General features: G+C 38.7%; 1 protein-coding gene across 6 annotated transcripts in view; it reads right to left on the reverse strand.

The window, feature by feature from the left end:
- LOC134344378 (DNA-binding protein SATB1-like) overlaps positions 1 to 22,653 on the reverse strand; it is a 160,996-nt gene that overhangs the window by 72,995 nt on the left and 65,348 nt on the right. For all 6 annotated transcript variants that reach the window (XM_063044070.1, XM_063044067.1, XM_063044066.1 and 3 more), the window contains 2 exons: positions 15,681 to 15,890; positions 13,342 to 13,497 (listed from right to left, as the gene is read on the reverse strand). In XM_063044070.1, coding sequence (XP_062900140.1) covers positions 13,342 to 13,497; positions 15,681 to 15,890 — 366 coding nt within the window. The remainder of the gene's footprint in view (positions 1 to 13,341; positions 13,498 to 15,680; positions 15,891 to 22,653) is intronic.

The following is a 22,653-nucleotide window of genomic DNA, read 5'->3' on the forward strand; positions in this document are numbered from 1 at the left end:
TTGGCTGTTTAATCACTTCCTTTTCTTTTTAAATCTTTTTATTAAATTTTCAAAATTATAAACTCAATAACAAAGTTGGTACAAAGAGATTGGAAAAATGTTCATCAGCATATATAAAATGAATTTTAAGTAACATAGATATAAAAGACTTCCAAACTCATAATGAGATTAAGTATTAAAAAAGAAATAAAAAGAAAAAAATATATAAACAAAAATAATCACTTCCATAGATACTGCCTGACCTGCTGAGTTCCTCCAGCATTTATTGTGTGTTGCTTTGGATTTCCAGCATCTGCAGAATTTCTCGTGTTTTCAATATTGATTCTGCCCAAATATATTATTATTTTCTAAGTGTCTTGAAATCACATTCTTTAATATAGAGTTCACCATTTTCAATTCTACTGATGTATGGCCAAAAGATCAGCAGCTCCCCATTTTCTCTCTCTCTCCTCTTTCTTAAGCAGAAGGGTCTCATCTGCTATTCTGCAGAAATCATTTAAGGATCAGTGGAATTTTAGAAGCTGATGACCAGCATCCACTTTCTCTATAGCTCTGTCTTTTAAAACTGCGACTCAGATAAGTAAGTAAATGGAGATTATGTCCTTAGGCTCAGTAAATTTTCTAGAAGTTTTTCTTTCTCCACTCATTTCATTTATTTGTCTCTTTGCTCCAGAGCTTGGCTTCTCCAGTATTACAGATTTTTTTTGTGTCTCCTTCCATAGCTAACACCCGGACCTGCTGTAATTGCCTTCCGCCACAACAGGTCTGCAGCAGATGCAATCTCACTGGCTCTTCGTTCTGCTTTGGAACACTGCAGTAACCGCAAAACATACATCAAGGCTGCTATTTATCGACTCCAGCTCGGTGATCAACACCATCATTGCCTAATCATCAAGCCCTGTACCTCCCCGTGCAACTGGATCCTTGATTTCCTTACTGGGAGACCATAGTCAGTGCAAGTTGGTAAGAACATCTCTTCCTTGCTGACAATCAACACATGCACACCTCAAGAATGGGTGCTTAGCCCACAGCTCTACTCTTTCTACACTCATGACTGTGTGGTTAGACATAACCCAATTCCATTAATAAATTTGCTGATGACCCCACTGTTGTTGCTAGAGGTTCAAATGACAAGGAGGTGTACAGAAAGAGAGACAGATCAGTTGGTCGAATGGTATTACAACTATTTCCTTGAATTCAACACCATCAAGACCAAGAGAATTCAGGAAGAGGAACACACACAAAATGCTGGAAGGGGAAGTTGGGAGAACACACACTGGGCCTCACTGAGGATTCAATTGTAGAAAAGGTGAGCAGTTTCAAGTTCCTGGGTGTCAACATCTCAGAGAATCTATTCTGAGCCCAACATATTGATGCAATTATGAAGAAGCCATGCCAAAGGCTTTACTTCATGAGGAACTTCAGATCTGGTTCATTACCAAAGGCTTGTGCAAAATGCTGCAGATGAATGGAGGAGAGCATTCTGACTAGTTACAATACGGTCTGGTGGAGAGGCCCCAATGAAAGGATTGCATTTGGTTGTAAACTCAGTCAGCTCCATCATGGCCACAACCCTCCAATGAAGACATCTTCAGAGCCAGTGACTCAAGGAGGTGACATCCATCACTAAGGGCTCACACCATCTGGGACATGCCCTTTTCTTGCTATCACCACTGCACAGAAGGTAGCACAAGAGCCTGGAGACCAACACAATGATTCGGAAGCAGCTTCTTCCCCTCCATCATCAGTTTCTGAACTATCTGTTAACATTTTGCACCATTTATTTATCTTCTGTCACTTATGTCTTTGCATAGTACTCCTGCTGAAAAACAACACAGTTGAAGTCATACAAGTCTGTGATAATAAATCAGATTCTGATAACAACAGACATGAAATTCTTCTACCATCTTCTTTCTTCCCCTGACAATTTCTCCCATTGGTCCCTCCTTTTCACATGCTTACAGAAAATCTTACGATCTTTTTACGTTTGTTACTCAAATGTTACTGCAGAGTGCATGGCATTTTGTGCACTATTCAACAGTACTGAAAAGTAATATCAACTGTTCAAGGTGGAGGTCCCTCTGTGGTGTGGAATTCTATTGCACTCTCCCATCCATTGGATGCACTAATGATCAGAAGCAGTAAAGTCAGACAAAATGCAATACGTGTTCTGCATTTTTGCTGCAATAATTGACAATGCACATAATCGATAGCCTCATATGCAGGAAAGGGTCATAATGATTGAATGCAGTCTACCCGAGTGATTCCTGTGAGCCACTCTCATGAGTCAGTCGTGGTTCCAGTTTCTTGAAATAAAAGTAAGGCCACTGTATTTCTTTGGGGAGAATGGTGAGGGATCTGTTATCTCAGCTTCTTATCCTGGCTACCCAATTCTGACAGCACAATGTACCATTATTTGTTGGAAGGGAAAAGTGCATACTTCCATATCTGATCTTCTCATAGTCAAATCACCTCTACTATTTCTAGTGATAGTACCCATTGACAGCTGTCACTTTAAGAGATACAGCTATGACAAAATATCAAGCTCTCAAGTTTGCACAGTTGATAAAACTTGAAGTGTATGATACCTTGCAATATGCATGGGGAAATCGCACCCATGTGTATTCAAGTACATTGAATTTCTAGGCCATTTTGCTGTTTCAAAAAGTTCTTGTACAGTTAATTAATGTGTAATTAACAGATAATTAATATGCAAATCCATCAAATTATTGAATACCATGGAGTGGTTCAGTGTTTGAGATAGTCTTCACATGAAGTGAACAGTAGAGAGTCAAAGGCTAATCAGCAATTGTGGTTGCAGGTCGCGGGGTACTTCTTTATCCGTACATCACTGATAATGTACACAATAACAAGGGTGTGCACCGTTCACATACTTTTTCTCAGAAATATCTGGGCCTAGCTTGCTATGAACAATACCTTACATTTCTGAAGTAACTTTAATACAGAAAACATTTCAAGACACTTTTCATAAAGAGAGGAAGAAAGGTAAAAGAGTAAATACTAGGCCATGGAAGGACATAATTGATAAGTAGTGGTAATACAGAGACAGGGAAATGGTAATGTTTTTGGAAAAGTGGCAATGTTTTGAAGGGGGGGCAAACAAAACAAAAATGAGGCATATGACAACAGTTTTGCCAGTTCAATAGAGAGTGATGAAATTTGGTGAGATCCAGAATCAGAGGAATTGAAGCTGCAACCGAAGATTTAAGACTGGAGATGACAGAACTAGGGCTGCAAATGCCTTCCTCTTAGAAGGGATCTAAGTGTCTGGACTGAATATTCTATGATAGGAAACCTGTGAGGTTCCTGAGGAGGTGAATGGTAGGTAGGCAACATTTCATGCAGGAAAGCATTTGTCTCTTGGGATTTTTCTAATTTTCTGCCATAGTTATAGAGAGGCTATGAAACTAAATATTTATCATGAATTTAGTTTAATTACACAATCATTTGTAGAATCCAAACCAAAAGATGGCAGTATCATGTGTAAATAAATTTATTGCAAATTTGTGCATTTCTACTGAGAATTATTACATAGAAAATCAATGGGTTAAACCACAAAGTCAACTTCTCATCACAGATTTCGTTAAGTCTAAATCATTAAAAGGAAAAGGAAAAAAAAAAGTTTCAAGTATTCAAAGGGTTAACTGAGATTGTCAGCTTTTGTTCTCACTATCCAAGAATTTTGCAAGATAATTTATCAAAAACAAGCAAGGGTAAAGAAAACAGTAGCATAGAAAGCAAAAGTTATAAAAACTCAGGAAACATAATTATTTGGAACATGTGGTTTGCATTTCTGAAAAATGTACAAGTTGTTTGTGGTTAAACTGTCTAATCGGCTGTTATCAACCTACTCTGCTTTCTAGATCATAATTTACTGGATATTTTAGCTACTGTGGCACATTAACTACAGAGGAAAGGGAAAGCTTATCTTTAGGAATAATATTTCCAGTACTGCTGTACTCACAGTACATCTGGTTCTTCTGTTAGCAGCAGTTAAATTGAAATATTTCACAGCATGTGTCAGAAACATGCATAATGGTAATAATGACAGATCTGATTAAACCCGAGTGCCACCAGCTCCCTGGTTGACTTGGGTTGTGCAGGTGTGACCTTCTGAGTCTGTGTGTGTAAATAAAATTAATTACAAGAAGGGGCTATGACTCTGTGACATCACAAAGCAGAGGAACTCCCAAGAGGGAAACCTAATGGAATATTTTCCCTCAGACTAATAATATAGTTCATATTGACTTGTGGTAATTAGTGGATCATTAAAGCAGTTTTCCCGAAGTATTTGGCTGACTGATCAGATTAGTGAAAATGCTCTTCAGAACAAGCCCCTGTGTGGTCTGCTAGAGGAAAAAAATATGCAACACAGCTTTTGCAAAGATGAAGATAAGCCACTGGTTCATCACACTCTAGCGAGCATGCTCAAGCCTGTAATTTTAACATGCCGGGCCTGCATAGGACTTGTCACAGATGGCAGGCTTGACAGTTCCTGTCTGTGGCCTTGATACACAACAGTTCAGCACAGGATCAGTGATATTCTGTCTCATTAGACCCATGCTAATTATCACAGCTAGTTTCAGGAGAAACCATGTGTTGAAATGGTCAATTTAAAGGAGTTTTTGCATCAACAAACTGATAATAAGGATTAGACACCTTATTATACAGCAACATGCTGCCTAAAAACTAATTTATTTTGTTAGAAGCATAGATGTTACATTAGATAATATTCAATGGAACACATATTTTGAAGCTTAAAACACGAAACCATTTTCAGCCAATATTATCTGTTTTACTAACTGCTCAGGGTACTCACCAGTTTATCTATGCCTATGCATGGAATCTGTACATTTCAGTCCAGTTCTATCTATACATTTCCCCATGAGTGTAATGCAAGACATCTTTTCTACTGAAAGAGGGAGATGTACTTGCAAACATATATGTTGGAAATCCAAGCAACATACACAAAATGCTAGAGGAACTCAGCAGATCAGAAAGCATCTATGGAAAAGAGTAGTCGATGTTTGGGGCTGAGACCCTGCATCAGGACTTGCAACATTGGAGACTGCCATGCCAGGTCTTCTTACTACCTGATGTAGTGCAAAGCTAATTTGACTCCCTTCTCTGGCAACACAGTAGAGAACTGACTAAATTTTTCCAAACTTTGTCAGTTGATATTGTGAGAAACACCCCCTGGGATCAGAATTCATGCTACTCTTCTATGGAGGCCACAGATCTGTAGTATAAGCTACAAGGACATCTACACATCAAGAATATTTATGCAAAATTAAAGACAACCATTTGCACTAATAGACGATGGACAAGTGATTCCCCTATGTAGATGCCTGAACCTCATGTCCAAATATAGCAATATCCCTTCTGGGTCCTGGAAATGAGGCTGTGGGCTTCAGCAGTATGTGGCTTACAGAAAACTCCTTACCCACACCATCAGAAATTTAAGTTTTGAAAAGCTGGAAGCTTGCAGAAAAGAGAAAATGGAGAATGCAGGTTTCTCTAGATCCAATGTAAATTTTAGCTGAGTCATTTTTGTTATCGCAATAACATCACGTTTGTGAAGCCCTTATGAAACTTCTCCTGTCAGCTAAATGTCAGACCGCAGACCAACTCTTTGGCCTACAATTCATTAGGCCCTTAACTATCATTGCGCAGTTCACCCATGCTGATTCATGCTGCTGCAATAGTACTGCGGTTTCGAAATAATTCTAGTGAAACAGCAAAAGTGTATTCACAAACATTGTTCACTAATAAAGAAAGCAGTGTTCATGATCTTCAACTCACCCTGACACAGTTGCTCATGCAGCAGGGGAGAGTAGAGGCTAAGGTATCTCTCTAACTAAGTAGTTGAGCTATAGTGTGCACACTGTCAAAAGAAGAGCTTCAAGTCACTGTCTATTCATACACTAAAGTCAACAAGAAAAAGTCCTTTATCCTCAATATCTACAAGACAAACTTGCCCCATCAATCTGCCTTCATTAAGATCCATGGCGAGCTTCCTGGAAGACTTGGACCATTTCTCAAATGTCAGGAGCCACTTCAGCACTGCCATCTTAGCGAAGAGTTCATGATGAGATTCACCATCACCATCATTAAATCAGCATTGCAGTTCTATTGCATTTGTATTTATCACTGCAATAAGTGTGTATTCGTGTGAGATACAGACAATGCATTGTAAAGAGTTGAAATGCTGTCCCTCATTGTATCTTCAAGCATTCGATTAGTTTTAATACCATGGACGGAGCACGGAAGTCATTTAGATACATTGCTAAGGCGCTTCCCTTTAATCAGTAAATTGCACATTCCTATCTTTGAGGGCCATCTACAGAGTGCCTATTGATGGAGATATTCACTACTGTCTTATCACCTAATGACCTTCAAAACTGATGCATATATTATCATTCACACTTGAGTCAAAAACATAAACGAAGACGATGTTAATTCTGAGTTGCCATTGACCACAGACGATAACGATGTACAAAACTGCTAAGGAGGGTGTTTTTTCATTGCTGGCCCAATTACTTTCCTTCTAACAATGTTGAGTAAAAAAGACAGGAACTAGCAACCCAGGTAGGAAGCACCAAGTTCTATCTAACAGGACAGTGATGTCCCCAAACTTCAATGGGCTAGATGGACTCCTTCAGATGGGGGGTCACGTGAGCCCAGGAAGGCACCTTTGTCGGCACAGATACATTGGGCCAAAGAGCCTGAAGCTGTGCTGTACAACTTTACAAGTTTATAAAAGATCAGTTGAGGTATAGGGGGCTCTGGATAGAGGTAGTACCTTTGATGTCTGGGATGCTGCTCCCTACTAGACAGGGTGGACGGGCATCACTGGTCCTCATCCGTCTCCTAAATCTCTCACGTGTTGGCTCCAAGCGCCATACCCTGGTAAACCGTTTCAGCTGGCGGGCTAAACCACGTGAGGGGGTGGTGTTAACATGGCACCACTGGGCGAATGACTTCCATGATGAAGTCACTGGCCGGGGCGGAAAGGTTCTTAGATGAACTATAACGGCCATGTGTTCATGACCAAGGCGAGCCACCTAGTTGGAGGAAATCGGCTGTGGTCAAACCTGGAGAGGGATGGGCTCCACCAGGTTTCAGATGCCCAAGACACGCCACATGATGAGCACAACAAAAAGCAACTTCATACTGGATCAGTCGCAGCCCGGGTTACCAATGACCGTGTTATCCGTCTCACACCTGGGCGGACGTGATAAATGTGCTACCGGTGATTCAACACAGAAGATCCATGGCAGAGAGAACATCACAATCGCCACATGGAATGTAAGAACGCTGAACCAAGCAGGAAAACTCAAGGAACTCACGCGTGAGATGGAAAGATACAAGTGGCACCTCCTCGGGCTCTTGAAGCCAGATGGAAGAACGCTGGAGAAGTGCATACTGAGGAAGGACATGTCCTCTATTATAGTGGAGAAGAGAACAGACATGAAAATGGCATAGGGTTCCTAGTCAACAAATCCATCAAGAATGCAGTCCTAGGATGCCAACCAGTGTCAAGCAGGCTCATGACCATCCGCCTGTGAGTAAAGCCATTCACCATCACAGTGGCACAAGTCTATGCCCCAACAACAGACTACGACAGTGAACACATTGAAGAATTCTGTAAGAAACTACAAGATGTCATCGACAAGGTGGACAAAAAAGATAATTTTGATCATTCAGGGTGACTGGAATGCCAAGGTGGGCAGAGACACACAAGATGAGTAGGGGGATCTCATCGGCCCCTCATGCAATGACACCTCCAGTGAGAGGGGACTACGCATGCTGGAATTTGCCAGTTATAACAACATGGTGCTGTTGAACACACTTGGAGAGCACAAAGCACTCCGAAGATGGACCTGGCATGCCCCCACTGGTCAACATCACCAGATTGACTACATCATGGTGCAAGGACGGCACAAATCTGGTGTGAACAGACCGAAGACCAGAACATTCCCAGGGCAGTGACCATGACCTTGTCATGATGAACAGAGTGCGCTTCAGGAGAATCAACAAGCCAGAAAACAGCCGGCTGAGGTTCGACCTTGATGAAGACCTGGAGACCACCACAAATAACTTTAGCACAGTGATGACAGAAACAGCAAGCAAGATCCTGGGGAAAAGCTGCTGCAAGTCTAAACCATGGGTCACTAACAAGATATTGGATATGTGTGACACAAGTAGGAAATTAAAGAAAGATAAAAACACAGCAGAGGGAAGAACAGAATACAGGAAAATCAACAAGGAAATCAGGAGGGAAATGAAGGAACTAAAGCAAAGATAGATAGCCATACAATGTGTGGACATTGAAGACAGCCTCTCCAACAACAACACAAAGAAGGCATTCCAACTGGTGAAAGATCTTACCAAAGAAAAACAAGCCAAAGTGAACATCATCCAAGACGAAAATAGCAAAAGTCTCAAAGAAGAAAAGGAAATAATGGAAAGGTGGACAGAGTACTGTTCAGAACTGTACAACTACCAGAGCAAAGGAGATCCAAGTGTGCTGAATGTGCAGGAATCTTCCAATGAGGAAGACTACCCAATCATGCGTGAAGAAGTTGAAGCCGTAATACGATCACTGAAGTGCGGGAAGTCAGCAGGAGTTGACAATATCCATGCTGAACTGCTGAAGCATGGAGGAGAGGCCACGATAGACATGCTTACCACCATCTGCAGTAAGATCTGGCAGACAGGTGAATGGCCAACACCTTGGACACAGTCACTGAACACTGTGCTTCCCAAGAAAGGCAATCTCCAACTTTGCCAGAATTACCGTACCATCAACTTGATCAGCCATGTAAGCAAGGTAATGCTCAGAATCATCTTGAACAGACTGAGAATTAGGCAGAAGACATCATTGCCGAGGAACAAGCAGGCCTCCGTAAGGGCAGAAGCACCACTGAGCAGAATTTCAACCTCCGCACCCTCTGTGAGAAACACCTTCAGCACCAGAGAGAGTTCTACCATGTCTTCATAGATTTCAAGAAGGCATTTGACAGAGTCTGGCATGATGCCTTATGGGCCACCATGAAGAGATTCAACATGGGGCAGAAGCTGATTCATACAATCCATCAGCTTTATGCCTAGGCAACCAGTGCAGTACTCGCTCAGGGCACCATCGGGGAGTGATTCTGTACCTCTGTAGGAGTCTGTCAGGGTTGCCCCCTCTCCCCCACTCTCTTCAACGTCTCCTTGGAACGGATCATGAGTGTTACCCTTGAAGATCATGAGGGCAGAGTCAGCATTGGAGGGAGGAACATCACAAACCTCAGATTTGCTGATGACATTGACGGACTTGCAGGAAAAGAGGACGAACTGGCCAACCTGGTCAGCCATCTTGACAGAGCCTCCACAAAGTTTGGAATGGAAATAAGTGCCGAGAAAACCAAGCTCATTGCAAATGCCAATGGTGCCATCAAAAAGACATCTCAGTCCATGGTCAGAAACTTGAGACAGTGCAGCAGTTCAAATACCTGGAGGCAATCATCAGTGATGAAGGATCAAGACCAGAAGTCCTGGCAAGAACCGCACAGACAATGACTGCACTATCCAAACACAAGACAATATGGAGGGACAGCAACATCACCATGAAGTACAGGATCAGACTCCTACGTGCATTGATGTTCTCCATCTTCCTGTACACGTGAGACATGGACCCTCACAGTAGAGCTACAGAGCAAGATACAGGCATTGGAAATGAGATCCTATCACAACATCTTGGGCATCTCATACTTGGACCACATCACAAACGAGCAGGTCAGCAAGCCCATCCAGCACTACATTGGCCCCCATGAAGATCTTCTCACAACGGTGAAGAAAAGAAAGCTGAGATGGTATGGCCACGTAACAAGATCCAGTGGCCTTGCAAAGACCGTTCTACAAGGGACCATGGAGGGGAAAAGAAGGAGAGGTTGACAGAGGAAAAGATAGATGGACAACATTAAAGGATGGACAGGGAAAACATTTGCGGTGACCCAGGCTCTGGCACACAACCACGACAGATGGAACAGACTGGTGCAAAACTTGTCATGATGGCGCCCCGACGACTCCACCAGGAGATACGGGTGCAAAGCAAGGCAAGGCAAGGCAAAAGATTAATTAGTCTGACACTTGTAAAGGAAAATAAGTGTTTTAATGTGTTGTTGAGAAAATGGTGGGATTTCACTGAAAGTTCTGACTGGGTGAGATAGGTAGGAAGTACATTCTGCCTGGCTGCAGTGTTGAGGACAAAGGTCTCAATCATAGGATGTGGTGTAATACGTACAGTACCAAAATTTGGAGAAATTTCAGCACTCCAAGAATGTTCTATCAGTGAAAGCCTGTTGAATGTACTTATGAAGGGAAATAAATATACAGCCACAAAAGATATTAGGGAATATTGTACAAAAAAAGGATCAGCAAATATTGCATCAGATGGTGGGAGACATTCAAAGGGGTTAATAGCCTACTCCTGCTTGCTTCTACTTCCTATATTTCTATATCTAAATGGTAAAGGACAGCTAGAAAATAAAAATAGGACTGTGTCAAGTCAACCTGCAGTTATAAAAGGGAAATCACAGTTGACAAATCTGTCAGAGACTTTTGGAGTATTGTAAGTATGGGAAAAACGGTGGATTTTTGGAACATTGCTTCGACTTTCAAAAAGTCTTCAATAAGTTAACACTGGAAGCTATTAAATAAAATTATAACATAATGGAAGGTGGTTAAATAATGGTTGAAATTAGGATTGTTGCAGACAGGAAAGAGAGAGTAGGAATAAATATTCACAAACAAGCGAAAATCTGCAGATGCTGGAAATCCGAGCAACATATACATTGCTGGAGCAACAGGTATATGGAGGAATTTAAGGTGGGGCATTATACAGGAGGCAGGGTTTGAGGGTTGGCACAACATTGTGGGCCGAAGGGCCTGTAATGTGCTGTACTATTCTATGTTCTATTAACTCAGCAGGCCAGGCAGCATCTATGGAATAAAATTACAGTTGATAGTTTGGCCAAAACTGGCCTGGCCTGTTGAGTTCCACTAGCATTTTGTAGGAATGAACAACTTTTCTACGCTTCCAGCCAGGTACGGGTATCAAATTTAACCAACATTTCAATGATAAACACTGCCACCTTCATCCCAGATCATGCCTGGGTATGTCTCATCTGATGGTGTTTATCCCCTTGTTGTCCATCCCTCCTGATTGGTTAGTCCTCATCCAATCAGGTTTCCACTGTCCCAGCTTGTTTACCATCGAATTCCAATCTTTACTTAGAGCAAGGCCTTTATCTTTGTTAAAATTCTTTTCCCCTAGTTTTATTTCAATGGCTTCCTTACCAGTTGGTCCCAAAAGCCACTGGTGTGGCACAATAGTTTTGTGCCGTTGAAGGCAATCCTATGGCCATTGCAAATGCAATGTTTAGCTACCACCAGTTTCTCTAGGTAACCCAAATGGAAGCATCTCTTGTGCTCCTTGATGCCAAATGTCCTAATTCTGCTCCTATGTCTTATGTTCTTATGGACTCCTGGGATGGAGGATGTCCTTGGAGGAACTATTAAGGAGACCAGACTATCCTCTCATGCGTGCTGGCATGAAGTCACGAATGTAAAATTACACAAGTCGCCGGGAAGGTTTCTGGGCAATGTACAGGTCTCTGCACACCAGAGACAGTTCTAAGAAGTGGCCTCACATCTGTAATAAATAGAAGTTAATAAAAAATACATCAACACTACATAAAGCGAAAAGTGAAGATCTCAAATATGTACTGAAAGAGTGGATTCATCAACATGTACTGAAAGAGTGGATTCATCAGCTTCGGAGCAAACATATGCTGTGTAACAACATGTTGATCATGAAACAAGCAAAGATCTATCAAGACAAACTGAAAATTGAAAGTAATTGTGAATAATCAGCAGGTCGGTTGCAGAAAATTCAGAAAAGGCACGGCATTAAATTGGCACAGATGAAAATCTAACACACTGAATCGTGTCAGTACACATACATACTGCTCACCAGTAGCAATAAATTCAGTGGAAATGATGACAATTCCAAGCTACCTCATTATATATTGCAAAATCTGAAAAATTCCAAAATCCGAAAAACTTTCAGCCCCGAGCATTTCGAATAAGGGGTGCTCACCCTGTTTGCACATTTTTAAGGAACTTGACGGGTTGCATGCAGGGATAATGCTTCCCTTTACTGGGATATCTATAACCAGGAGTTAGAGTTAAAATTTAGACCTGATATTGATGAAATCTCTTTGCACCCAAAGTCTTTTCAATTCTCATCCCAAGAGGGCTGAGGGAGCTCATTTGCTGATTATATTCAAGTTAAAGATCAACAGATTTTTAAATATTAAATGTATCAAAGGATATGGGGTTGGTACAGTAAAGAGTTGCTGGGGTCAGCTACGATCTCATTAAATGACAGAGCAAGTGCTAGAGGCTGAATGTTCAGGACAACTTTCAGCTCCCTCAACTTTTACATCCAATTAAATAAGCAAGAAGCTCTGAGAATAGATAGAAAAACTTCACTCATTCCCCTGAAGACAAAAGGTCAGCAATTCAGCAAAAATGAGCTGAAGTGTCACTTTAATTTCAAACCCAAGTCCTAAATGAAAGATTAGAATGCCACCAAGTGACCCTCCTGAATATTTTTATACACTGAGCACCAACAGTTAAGAAAAGAAAATACAAAGGCAAGGAGCATGAGATCCAAATGTTGTACTTGAGCAAGTCTCACAACTCTGAACTCAGTGAAGAGAGTCAGTGAAAAAAATTGCCATTTTCATTTAGGTTCTGATGTCAACTTAAACGCAGTCATAAATTGTACTTTAATCAAACACAAATATGGACAAAATTCAACTGGACATTGATATCAACTAATCAAGGGCATTTAACAAAGCACAGAAACTATTCATTATTCTCAGAGGAAAATGTGAAATGAAATTTACTTCTATTATGGAATAATAATCAAAAGGAGGTCATACAAAGCAATTAAATACCTTTACTCTAACATCATCAATTGTAATTCCTACTTTGTACAAGAATTACCAGTAACAGCATTGAAACATAAAAATAAAATTGAACCAAAGTTGACTTTAACGAACTACTGCTCTCTATAACTAGGGCAGAGTACTTGGCTGAACTGGTTTATCAAACTTACACAGCATGCATTTTCTGCTGGAAAACAAATGCAGAGTAAACAAATTATCTTGCTGGTTACACATGTTGGTCAACTAACCAGTTCAAACTATAACCCATCAAAAATTCTCTGTCTCATGTTAGCATTCTTCATAAGTTTTTCCTTACCTGGCTCTTTGTTGCTGCAACTTTAGCGAACAGTGCTTGGGACACTTTGGCCCTCTTCATTTCCTGCTGAATCTCATCGTAAATGGAAGCATTAATATTAAGTGCACAGCCTTCCGATTTGCCATTCCATTCAGTTGTAATGGAGGATGCTTTGACCTAGATAAAGTTTTAATCCGAGTTAATAATGTACAGGAAAGAAGTTTAAATGCAAATACAGATATTTCCCTGTGCTACTGGAGTTCTTTCACTAAGGTACAATAATAATAACTTTACAGATTTACAGGCTGAAACTCAGCATTTAGTCTACTATAATTCAGATTTTTAGGAATCTTACTGACTTGTTAAAATATTTCAGATTGTAATGTCAACTGCACACAGGCAATCACGTATGTGAATACACTTTCTGTATGACACTGGTGTGAATTACCCATGCTTGTGCTCTTCAATTACTTCTCACCCAACAGTTATTACTGAAGTTCTCAAAGTTTTACCACACAAGCCTTGGCATTATTATCACTGAAGTTTTAAAGTGATAGCTCTAGAACAATGGATTTCTTCCATTAAATAACAATGAAATTAAGTTAAATTAAAGGGCCAAAATCTACTTGAAGAAATTGAGAAGCTAATTCTATTGAAACAATGCATCAGGTAACATCTTAAAAAAAAACATAGCTAATCACTTTAACAAGGTTAATTCCCTCTTCTTTCCTCTGCCCATATTGTTGAACAATTCCCAAGTGACTTGAAGAAACTATTACATCTCAGTGTCCACTTAGAGTCATAAAAAACTTATAAGCTGATAGGCCACCAATAACCAATTACTTGTTTTATTATTAATTTTCTCCCCCCTCCTCTTGTTCTTAAGATGATGAACTTCATGACTTCCTGAATTCTCAGCAAATTAGCTTGTCTGTACATTCATGAAATGCTGAGGGAGAGCATTAGCAGATCTTCATCTGAACTCTAATTACCCACCCTTCCAGTAGAAACCAGGGAACAGTATTCAGAAATACTAAACTAACCTTTTTACCCTCTGTCTAAAGTGACAAGATCGATGCTACCACTTCCTCCACCAGTCCAGCTGAGATCAGTTCGGTAAACAGATATAGAATTAAATTTCAGATCATAGAATGATTGAGGAAATAATACTCTTTAATGTTACCAACTAGTAATGTCATGAAAATGAACGTTGACAGGGTTTAACTTCAAGAACCTCTACAATGATCACCTTTATTATCATGCATTTCAATCAGCCCATTTATCAACCTTTATATGTTTCTTCTTGTGGCTTATTTTCATACACACAGTTGTTTTAATAGAAATAAAAATATCAAAATTAAAATTTTAGAACCACCTTCATAAGTTATTTACAAGCTTGTATAAAATTTCTAATATGTGCAAAAATTGTAAAGTGTTTCTCAAAATAAGAAAAGCATACAAATTTTATATTTCCCTTATAGTAAAAATATGCTGGTTGAGATAATTATCAGTGCTGATAAAAATATGCCTATTCTCTACGATAACCCAGAACACAGAGTTAATATGTAGTGTAAGCAGAAACAAGACTACAAATCATTTGCACTGTCTTCAGAATGGTCTGAAAACAGTCATAACAATGTGGGTTTTCTCACCATTTGTCTATGAATGAATCTATCACACTGACTCCAATTTTTTTTGTTATGGAAAGTTTCATTTCTACAACTTTGGAAGCCAAGATGCTGTATCTAGATATTTTATCACGCTGGTGCAATGCAGTTTTGACTGGAGGCTCTGGCTGGATCAAACTGTGGGTCCCCTGATGCAACGGATCAAAATTTATTAATATATAGGCTGAGATGAGTAAATTGTGTTTAATGAGCTCATGGTCAGCAGATTAGGAAGCCTTTTCGTGAATATTTAATTCAGAGATGAAAGTTCACGGGGTAATCACATTTGTTAAACATCACTTCCACACCTCAGTTTCCAGTGACTCTAATTTTTAGTGCATTTCTATCCCTGATTGGTCTTTAATTCTACTGTACTGTAATAAAAAAAGTAGCAAATATTTCGAAGCTCCATTTACAATGGAGAAACTTGCGTACTGAGAGAAGGCATCAGATAATCAGGCATGGGCATTCACATACCAAGTATGTGTCATTCTTAGTTTTATGGCCATTAAAGTAATCATTGAAAATTATAGCACTCTGCAGATAAAGCACGTTGGCTTACATGCTTGCTTTACTAATTATTTCCAAGATTCAACTTTGGGAGTGGAAGATCAAAAAACTCCATATGACAGAAAAACAAAAATAGTTAAATCTATGTAAGTTTTCCTATTAATAACTTTATTTATTATTTACCTGCTGAGTACGGCTAGGAGAACTTATCAAAGGTGCAGTTCCAATCCCTGAGGCTGCGTTGAGGCTTCTCTCCCTTTCATCCTGGTAAATACGGTCCCTTTCTGCTTCAGGCAGGTTCAGAAAATTCTGCATTGCTCTCAGGTTGACCAACAAAGACTGTGAGGCAGTCTTTGGATCCTCTTCTTTTCTGAGTATTTCAGATAGTAGACCCTACACAAAGGCAAAAACCAGAACCAACATTGTTTTTGAGAACTGAACTTGACAAGAGGCAGCTACTTATTCATGCTGGAGTTACACAGTCAACCTTCAATGACAGTAAGAATACATTAATGCTCAGTTAGATACTTTGGAAGAAAGACTCAATGGTAATTCTAATTTTATAACTCTTTTCTTGCAGTACATTCCCATTTTTGACACAACAGCATACAGGAGGTCACTACACAAAACTTAAATAAAGCATGCTGTGGTGAATCTACTACTGGATATTGTGGCAAGCTAAATACAAAGGATATTACAGCAGTAATGGATGAATGATTCTGCAGTCAATCCGTCAGGAGTTCTATAAATATTATACAGAACTTCCTTTATCCAAGCAGAACTCCCAATTTATTTTAATTTACATTGTATTTTCAATTTTCAAGCAGTAAAGATATTTACCATAGATGTCACATGAAAATGTATGACAGAAGTTAAAATAACTGCTTATCAATATTTCAGAACTATCTGTACAAGATGAAGCTTCACAGATCTGGTGACTATGAAGTACTCACAATGTAAATGTTAATGTGCATTTCATTGCTATCTGTTAACAGGTGCTGTGCTATCTGTAATATCCATGCAAAAAGGAAGGCATAACTTCCATTGGGTTAATAAAAGCAAAAAAATATTTCTATACTTCAGATTTTGATACTGCCAGTGCTTGTTTTTCATCTGAATATTATTAGCCAGGAGAAAAATTCTGAAGCATTTTCTTAACAAAACATTATTTGTACTTTTATAAAGTTATCAACTTTTCTTAAGGCACAGGTATCCTATTGCTGCAAAAGTAATGCCAAGCTACTTCGAATACACTTCAGTAACTCCTAAGCAGATGCCAAATAAACCACAGAGTACTGAATCGGCAAAAAAAAGGATATGCTCCCTACAGGCCTGACTGTGAATAAAATGGCTGACTACCTTTAATGTTTATTTTGCAACAATCACTGTGCTTTCAAGCACTTTATGGATGGTTGCAGCTGAATGTATAACTATGATCAGATTTAGAATAACAGGAGAATGGTGAGGCACAGAATTTGAGTAATACCTCCAACTTATTAAAAATACAATTCATTCCCATTTGCTCTCTTGTCAATTTCATAAAATTGAAAATAACCAGCAGTGATTTCTTTGTGTACTCAAACTGATTTACAAATCAGACTCCCAGTACAGAGACTGCTGCAATCAAATTTAAATGAAAGAAAAATTACCATGATGAAACCAACTACGCAAATTCAAACATTGGATAATAGTTTTATTCCACTGTGGATTTAAACAGCTGCCCAGGCAAACAGATCCTCACACTTCACCCAAGCTTGACAATCTTTCATACAGGGTTGTGCCAATCGATTTTTAACAAACTGTAATCAATTAATCTATTTGTCCTCAAGCCAACTAGTCTGGCCATGACATCATGTGATACTGTAAGTCTTCTATTAGGTAGTTCAAACCTATTTTTACAGATCACTTACAATTCTGCGGCAACACCAATCATTCTGAAACATGTTTCAACCAGTAGATTATAAGTTTCAAAAGTAAAAAATTAGGTTAGTTGGACAATGTAATCTCTGGTAGCTAGCCTTCAGTTCAACATGAAGTATCAATAAATTGATGTACAATATATTTATCATATATTTAATTAGTTATTATGCAAATAATCCATTCCAGGATTTAATTATCAAAATTAACCATTGATACACTCCTATTTTTTTAAACAGAGACCAACCATATTCTTTCCATCATAACCTACAACTTCTCGACGTATGAATTGAGAAAAGTATATTATATCAATTTATATAATAATTTGTTAGAAAAAAATCTAAGTGCAGCATTTTGTACTGATTTTCTGATATTTTGCTTTAGAGCTGGCCAGTAAGTTAGCACAGTAACCTGAGGGGTTACTTTTGTATTTATTAGGTAGGTTTAATATTGAAGAGTATCAAAAGTAGAATTGTTGCAAGGGCTAAATTCACGTTAAAGGAGAACAGATTTCAGAATGTACTGTGACACCAGAAATCAGCATGTCAGCTCCACGCATCACTATCGAATTGCACTTGCACTGGTTTTGTTCAGATTGCTCTCTGAAATGCTTTATAAAAAGATCTTCCACATGGTTTCAATAACAACAAAATCAGTGGTTATGTTAAAAATAAATACAAAATTTCACAAGTTTGAGTACATAGTTTCAATTGCATGCATCATTTCATACAGAAACCAGTTCATGATTTCAAAATGTTTATAATAACCAGTGATTTTCCATATTTTAAACCTGGAATAAAATCAGAAATCTGTTCCACCTTTCCAGTTTTGTTTTGTCTTTATTAGTATATTTCTAGTTATCTTCCAACAAGGTGATATTACATTATTGCAAGTTGAAGGAGGAAAGTTTTAGAGGCATTCTCCCACATTACTCCAAAAATATTTTGTGAACATATCTATACTAGAAAAACCTCTGAGGTGAAGATAACTTCTGATGAATTTATTACATATGACTATTAAAATAAACTTGAGGATCTTAAAAATGATGAAAAATTCTGAACTACTAATGTCATTGAGGAAGAATTTGAAAATGCCCTCAGATTTGAAAAGAAGAATGGTATAATCACGTGAACAAATTACAGTAAATCACATGCATGAAAGCCAGAACATTGCAAAGGATTATTGACAGATTAAATGAGAGTGTAAAACTTTGGCTGATGAGGTTTAAAGATGGGGTGATGGCTCATTTGTTTTAAGTTAAAGCAAATGAAACTGGAGAATGATTCTTCCTAACTCTATGTTGCACATCTCCAACCTCCTAGATTAAGTGAGGAAGAAATATGATCAGTTTTCACTTATGTCCAAGCAACAGCACACATTTAGAAGATATGTTTGTATTCTAACCACTGAACCTACAGTTATTTATTTACGATTAGATTAGATGCATGAATCATAGGAACATACCAAGCCTAACATTACTCTGAACACATGGACAAGTGCCAGTTGAGATGTGTTCATGTGTTGAAGGGTAAATACAATGAAGCTGACTCTCTCTGAGCATATAGTTCTTTCTGGAAAGTCAAAAAATATTGAAATGTTAGCATAGTTTTGTGCACTGCACCCAGAAATAAACTGGTTCATGCTTCCTCAATCAACTCTGCATGCCTGAGCTTTTGGACTGATTTAAACATCTTGTTTGCTTTTTTATCAACTCTGACACAAACACAGACCATTAATAAACACAGTAGTATTTCTTTGGAATACATAAAACTAATTAAAACAAAATCTTTATAATAGAATAGTATAAGACTACGCTTGGGTCTACTAAAGAGAAGTTAAAGCATGTAGTGAATTAAATAACCAGTAAACTTTTTTTCCCATCTGGCGTCACATGACAGGCAGCAAGCCTATATTGGATAACTATTGATGCATGGTATGCAGATTTACTTTAAAATATGTGAAAATCAATAGCATGAAAAAATGCAAATTGTTAGTAGCCTAAATTTACTAGGCACGTACAGTGTGCCCTTTCTAAAATGTACTTCTTGGAAGCCATCCAAACTGTGTGTTATGGTAAGGTACATGTTCTAACAAGAATCAGTAGGGCAGATTTGGATCGGGATGCCTTATAATAAAGTAATGTCATTGTTTTTTTTAATTAAATACTTCTCTATTCAAGCTTCTCATTAATTACTTAGCAGTATTTTTTACTTTTATTAGTTGTTTTGGAAGACTTTTAATCTCGATAAATCGATGCTATATACAGCAGCGGTTCTAATATACTATTTTGCAAAAAAAAAGTTCCTCGAAAAGTTTCAACTTTTGGTTTATAGATATTCCTTTAAAATTGCTGAGGGCAAAATACTGAAAAGTAATCAACATAACAAAAAAAAACCCAGCAGAAACTACCAGCAAATCAGGCTGCCTCAGAAAAGTGAGTGTGTGCTAATGCTTCCAATCAAAGATCCTTCATCAGAATTGGGAAATTGAGAAAATAAGCCAGTTTTAAGATACAGCAAGGATGGAACAGGAATGTCAGTGATAGGCTGCACCAAGGTTGGTGTGCTACATGTTTCTTGAGGAATTGTCTTGTTGATAGATTAATGAAAACTATTGAAGAGAGAGAAAACCGGAGGATACATAACATCTGTGAGTTACAGGTCTGTGCAGTTAAGTCCTGGAATCTAACAGAGAATGACTGAAGTGCTCAGCCTACCAGATACTGTCCGTGGAGAGAGAGCAAAATGAATAATGATAACTCTTCAGCACACTCCTGCTTTGACCACTCTGTTCACGGCCTCTCATGCTGCTCCAGTGAAACGCAGGAACAGCAGTTCAGCTTCTATATACACACATTGCAAGTCAGTTTGTATCACCACCAAACAGTTTTGTTAATTCAGTTTACCCCTTTCCATAAATTCTGATCTGCTGAGCGTTTCCAGCATTCTCCCACTGCCTTGAGCTCTGACGCACATTTCACAGAATTAACATGTCTCTTTTTCTCTGGTTCTCCCAATTAACCTACCAACTAGATAGCTCCATCAATAGCAGAAGCACCCTGGTAAGTCTGGTCTCACCTGATCAGAATTATTCCCTTAATACTGTCCGTCCCATCCCCACCTGCTCTACAATTTTTAACAACTTTTCTTATTTTTACTAGTTTTCAACCTGAAGCACTATCTCTGTTCCTCCTTTCACAATGCTGCCTGTTTTGCTGAGTATTTCCTAGCATTTCCTGCTTTTATTTCAGATTTTCAACATTTGCATTTGCCTATAATTCTAAGCAACAGAGTCGTTTGCCATTTTGTCTATAGAAGGTTGAGGAATTTTAACGGATATATATCACTCATACTGAAATCACTTATTTTGGAAAAGCAAACCAGTGGAACACATTGAACCCAATAAGAAGTCACACTATTTGAATATTGACGAGGGAAATGGAAATGAGTGCTTCAAGTTCACTAGCAGGTGAAGGTGCCATAGCAATTACATCAGTCACTCCAAAGCCTGAAAATATTAATGTGATTTAACATGATCTTAGCACTTAACTTGGACATATTTGACTAGTGCAGTTGGCAAATAGTAACAGCGCAATTTTGCAGTCCACTCAGATCTTCGACATAAAAGAATTAACTTTGCCTCTTACTGCAGCAAAATTGGGAGTTTATCGAAAACATCTTGCCTTATCTAAATAGTTTTATTAATGTCTGCAGGTCCCCCTTATCCAGACTTTCTGAGTGGCAACAAGGTGTAAATTCCCTTAACTTGTTAATTTACCCAGTGGAAAGGGATCTTGGTGAGCACATAGCAACATACACAAAATGCTGGAGGAACTCAACAGGTCAGGTAGCATCTATGGAAATGAATAAGCAGTCAAGGTTTCAGGCCGAGACCCCTCTTCAGTACATATATACGAGCATGAAAATTTGTTATTCCTAAAAGGCGCATTTTTAATCATTGCACTGGAATCTCTGTGGTTAGAGGTGGATTTATTCTGGACTAAGGAGGACTATATGTATATACACATTCAGTATACCAACACCAAAGGCAGAAATTTGTCTCAAATTTTGCGTGAGGCTCAAACTGCAACCTTCCTTGCCATGGGCAAAGCTTTCTGTCATATTCACATTGGCAGATGTGTTTTCTTAAATTCAAACAGTGATTATATCGTAAAAGTCTTGAATTGTTTGTGACAGTATTTTTGGAATACCCTGAGGTATGAAAGGCACTAAAGCATGAGTGTGCAGTTGAGTTCATTTCAATAACATTTCATCCTATATTTTTATAGAATTACTTTCTATGACCTTTATTTCATCCAAAATCTGTAATGTGCTTTATATGTCAATACTACTTGGTATTCACCTTGAAACAATGGAATAAAATTGTGTATAACACCACAACTTATAAAATTTAAATTTGTCAAACAAATAGAAAATGGCATGAATGATTGTTTTTAACATGGCACCCTGTGATTAGTTGTAACGTGTTGACTAAATATCAATGCAACACTGCCTTCACGTCCTGTAAAAGCTATAATTCAAAATTGAATCCTCAATGGTATCATGCGGCTGAATGAAGCACTCACGTTGAAACAGAATTTATGAGTTGAATGTTAATTTTCAATCTGCTGGGAGTTGGAGAGGGTGGGCAGATGGAAGGGGTGGGATATCAAAAGCAAATTTTTCAGCAGTATTTGCTGGAATCAATTTGACCCAGCCTTAAAATTTAATATTAATTAAAGCTCCTGAGTGAGTGTGATGACAACACATGGAACTTGGTAAACACAAGAGATTCTGCAGATTTGGAAAAATCCAGAAAACACACACAAAATGCTGGAAGAACTCAGCAGGTCAGGTAGCATCCGTGAAACTGAATAAATAGTCAGCATTTCAAGTTGAGACCCTTTACCAGGACTGGAAAGAAAGGGGAAAGACGCTGGAATAAAAAAATAGGGGAAGGGGAAGGAAGATAAGTTAGCAGGTGGTAGGTGAAGCTGGTGAATGGGAAAGGTAAAGGGCTGGAGAAGAAGGATTCTGATAGGAGAGTAGAGTGGACTGTGGGAGAAAGGGAAGAGGAGGGGCACCAGGGGGAGATTATAGGCAGGTGAGGAGAAGAGGTATGAGGTCAGAGTGGAGAATAGAAGAAGAGGGAAGAGAGAGAGAAAAGAAATAAAGAGATAAAAACAATTACCAGAAGGATAAATCAATGTTCATGCCATCCAGTTGGAGGCTACAAGGAA

The sequence above is a fragment of the Mobula hypostoma genome, chromosome 3, assembly GCF_963921235.1.
Source record: "Mobula hypostoma chromosome 3, sMobHyp1.1, whole genome shotgun sequence".
NCBI lineage: Eukaryota > Metazoa > Chordata > Chondrichthyes > Myliobatiformes > Myliobatidae > Mobula > Mobula hypostoma.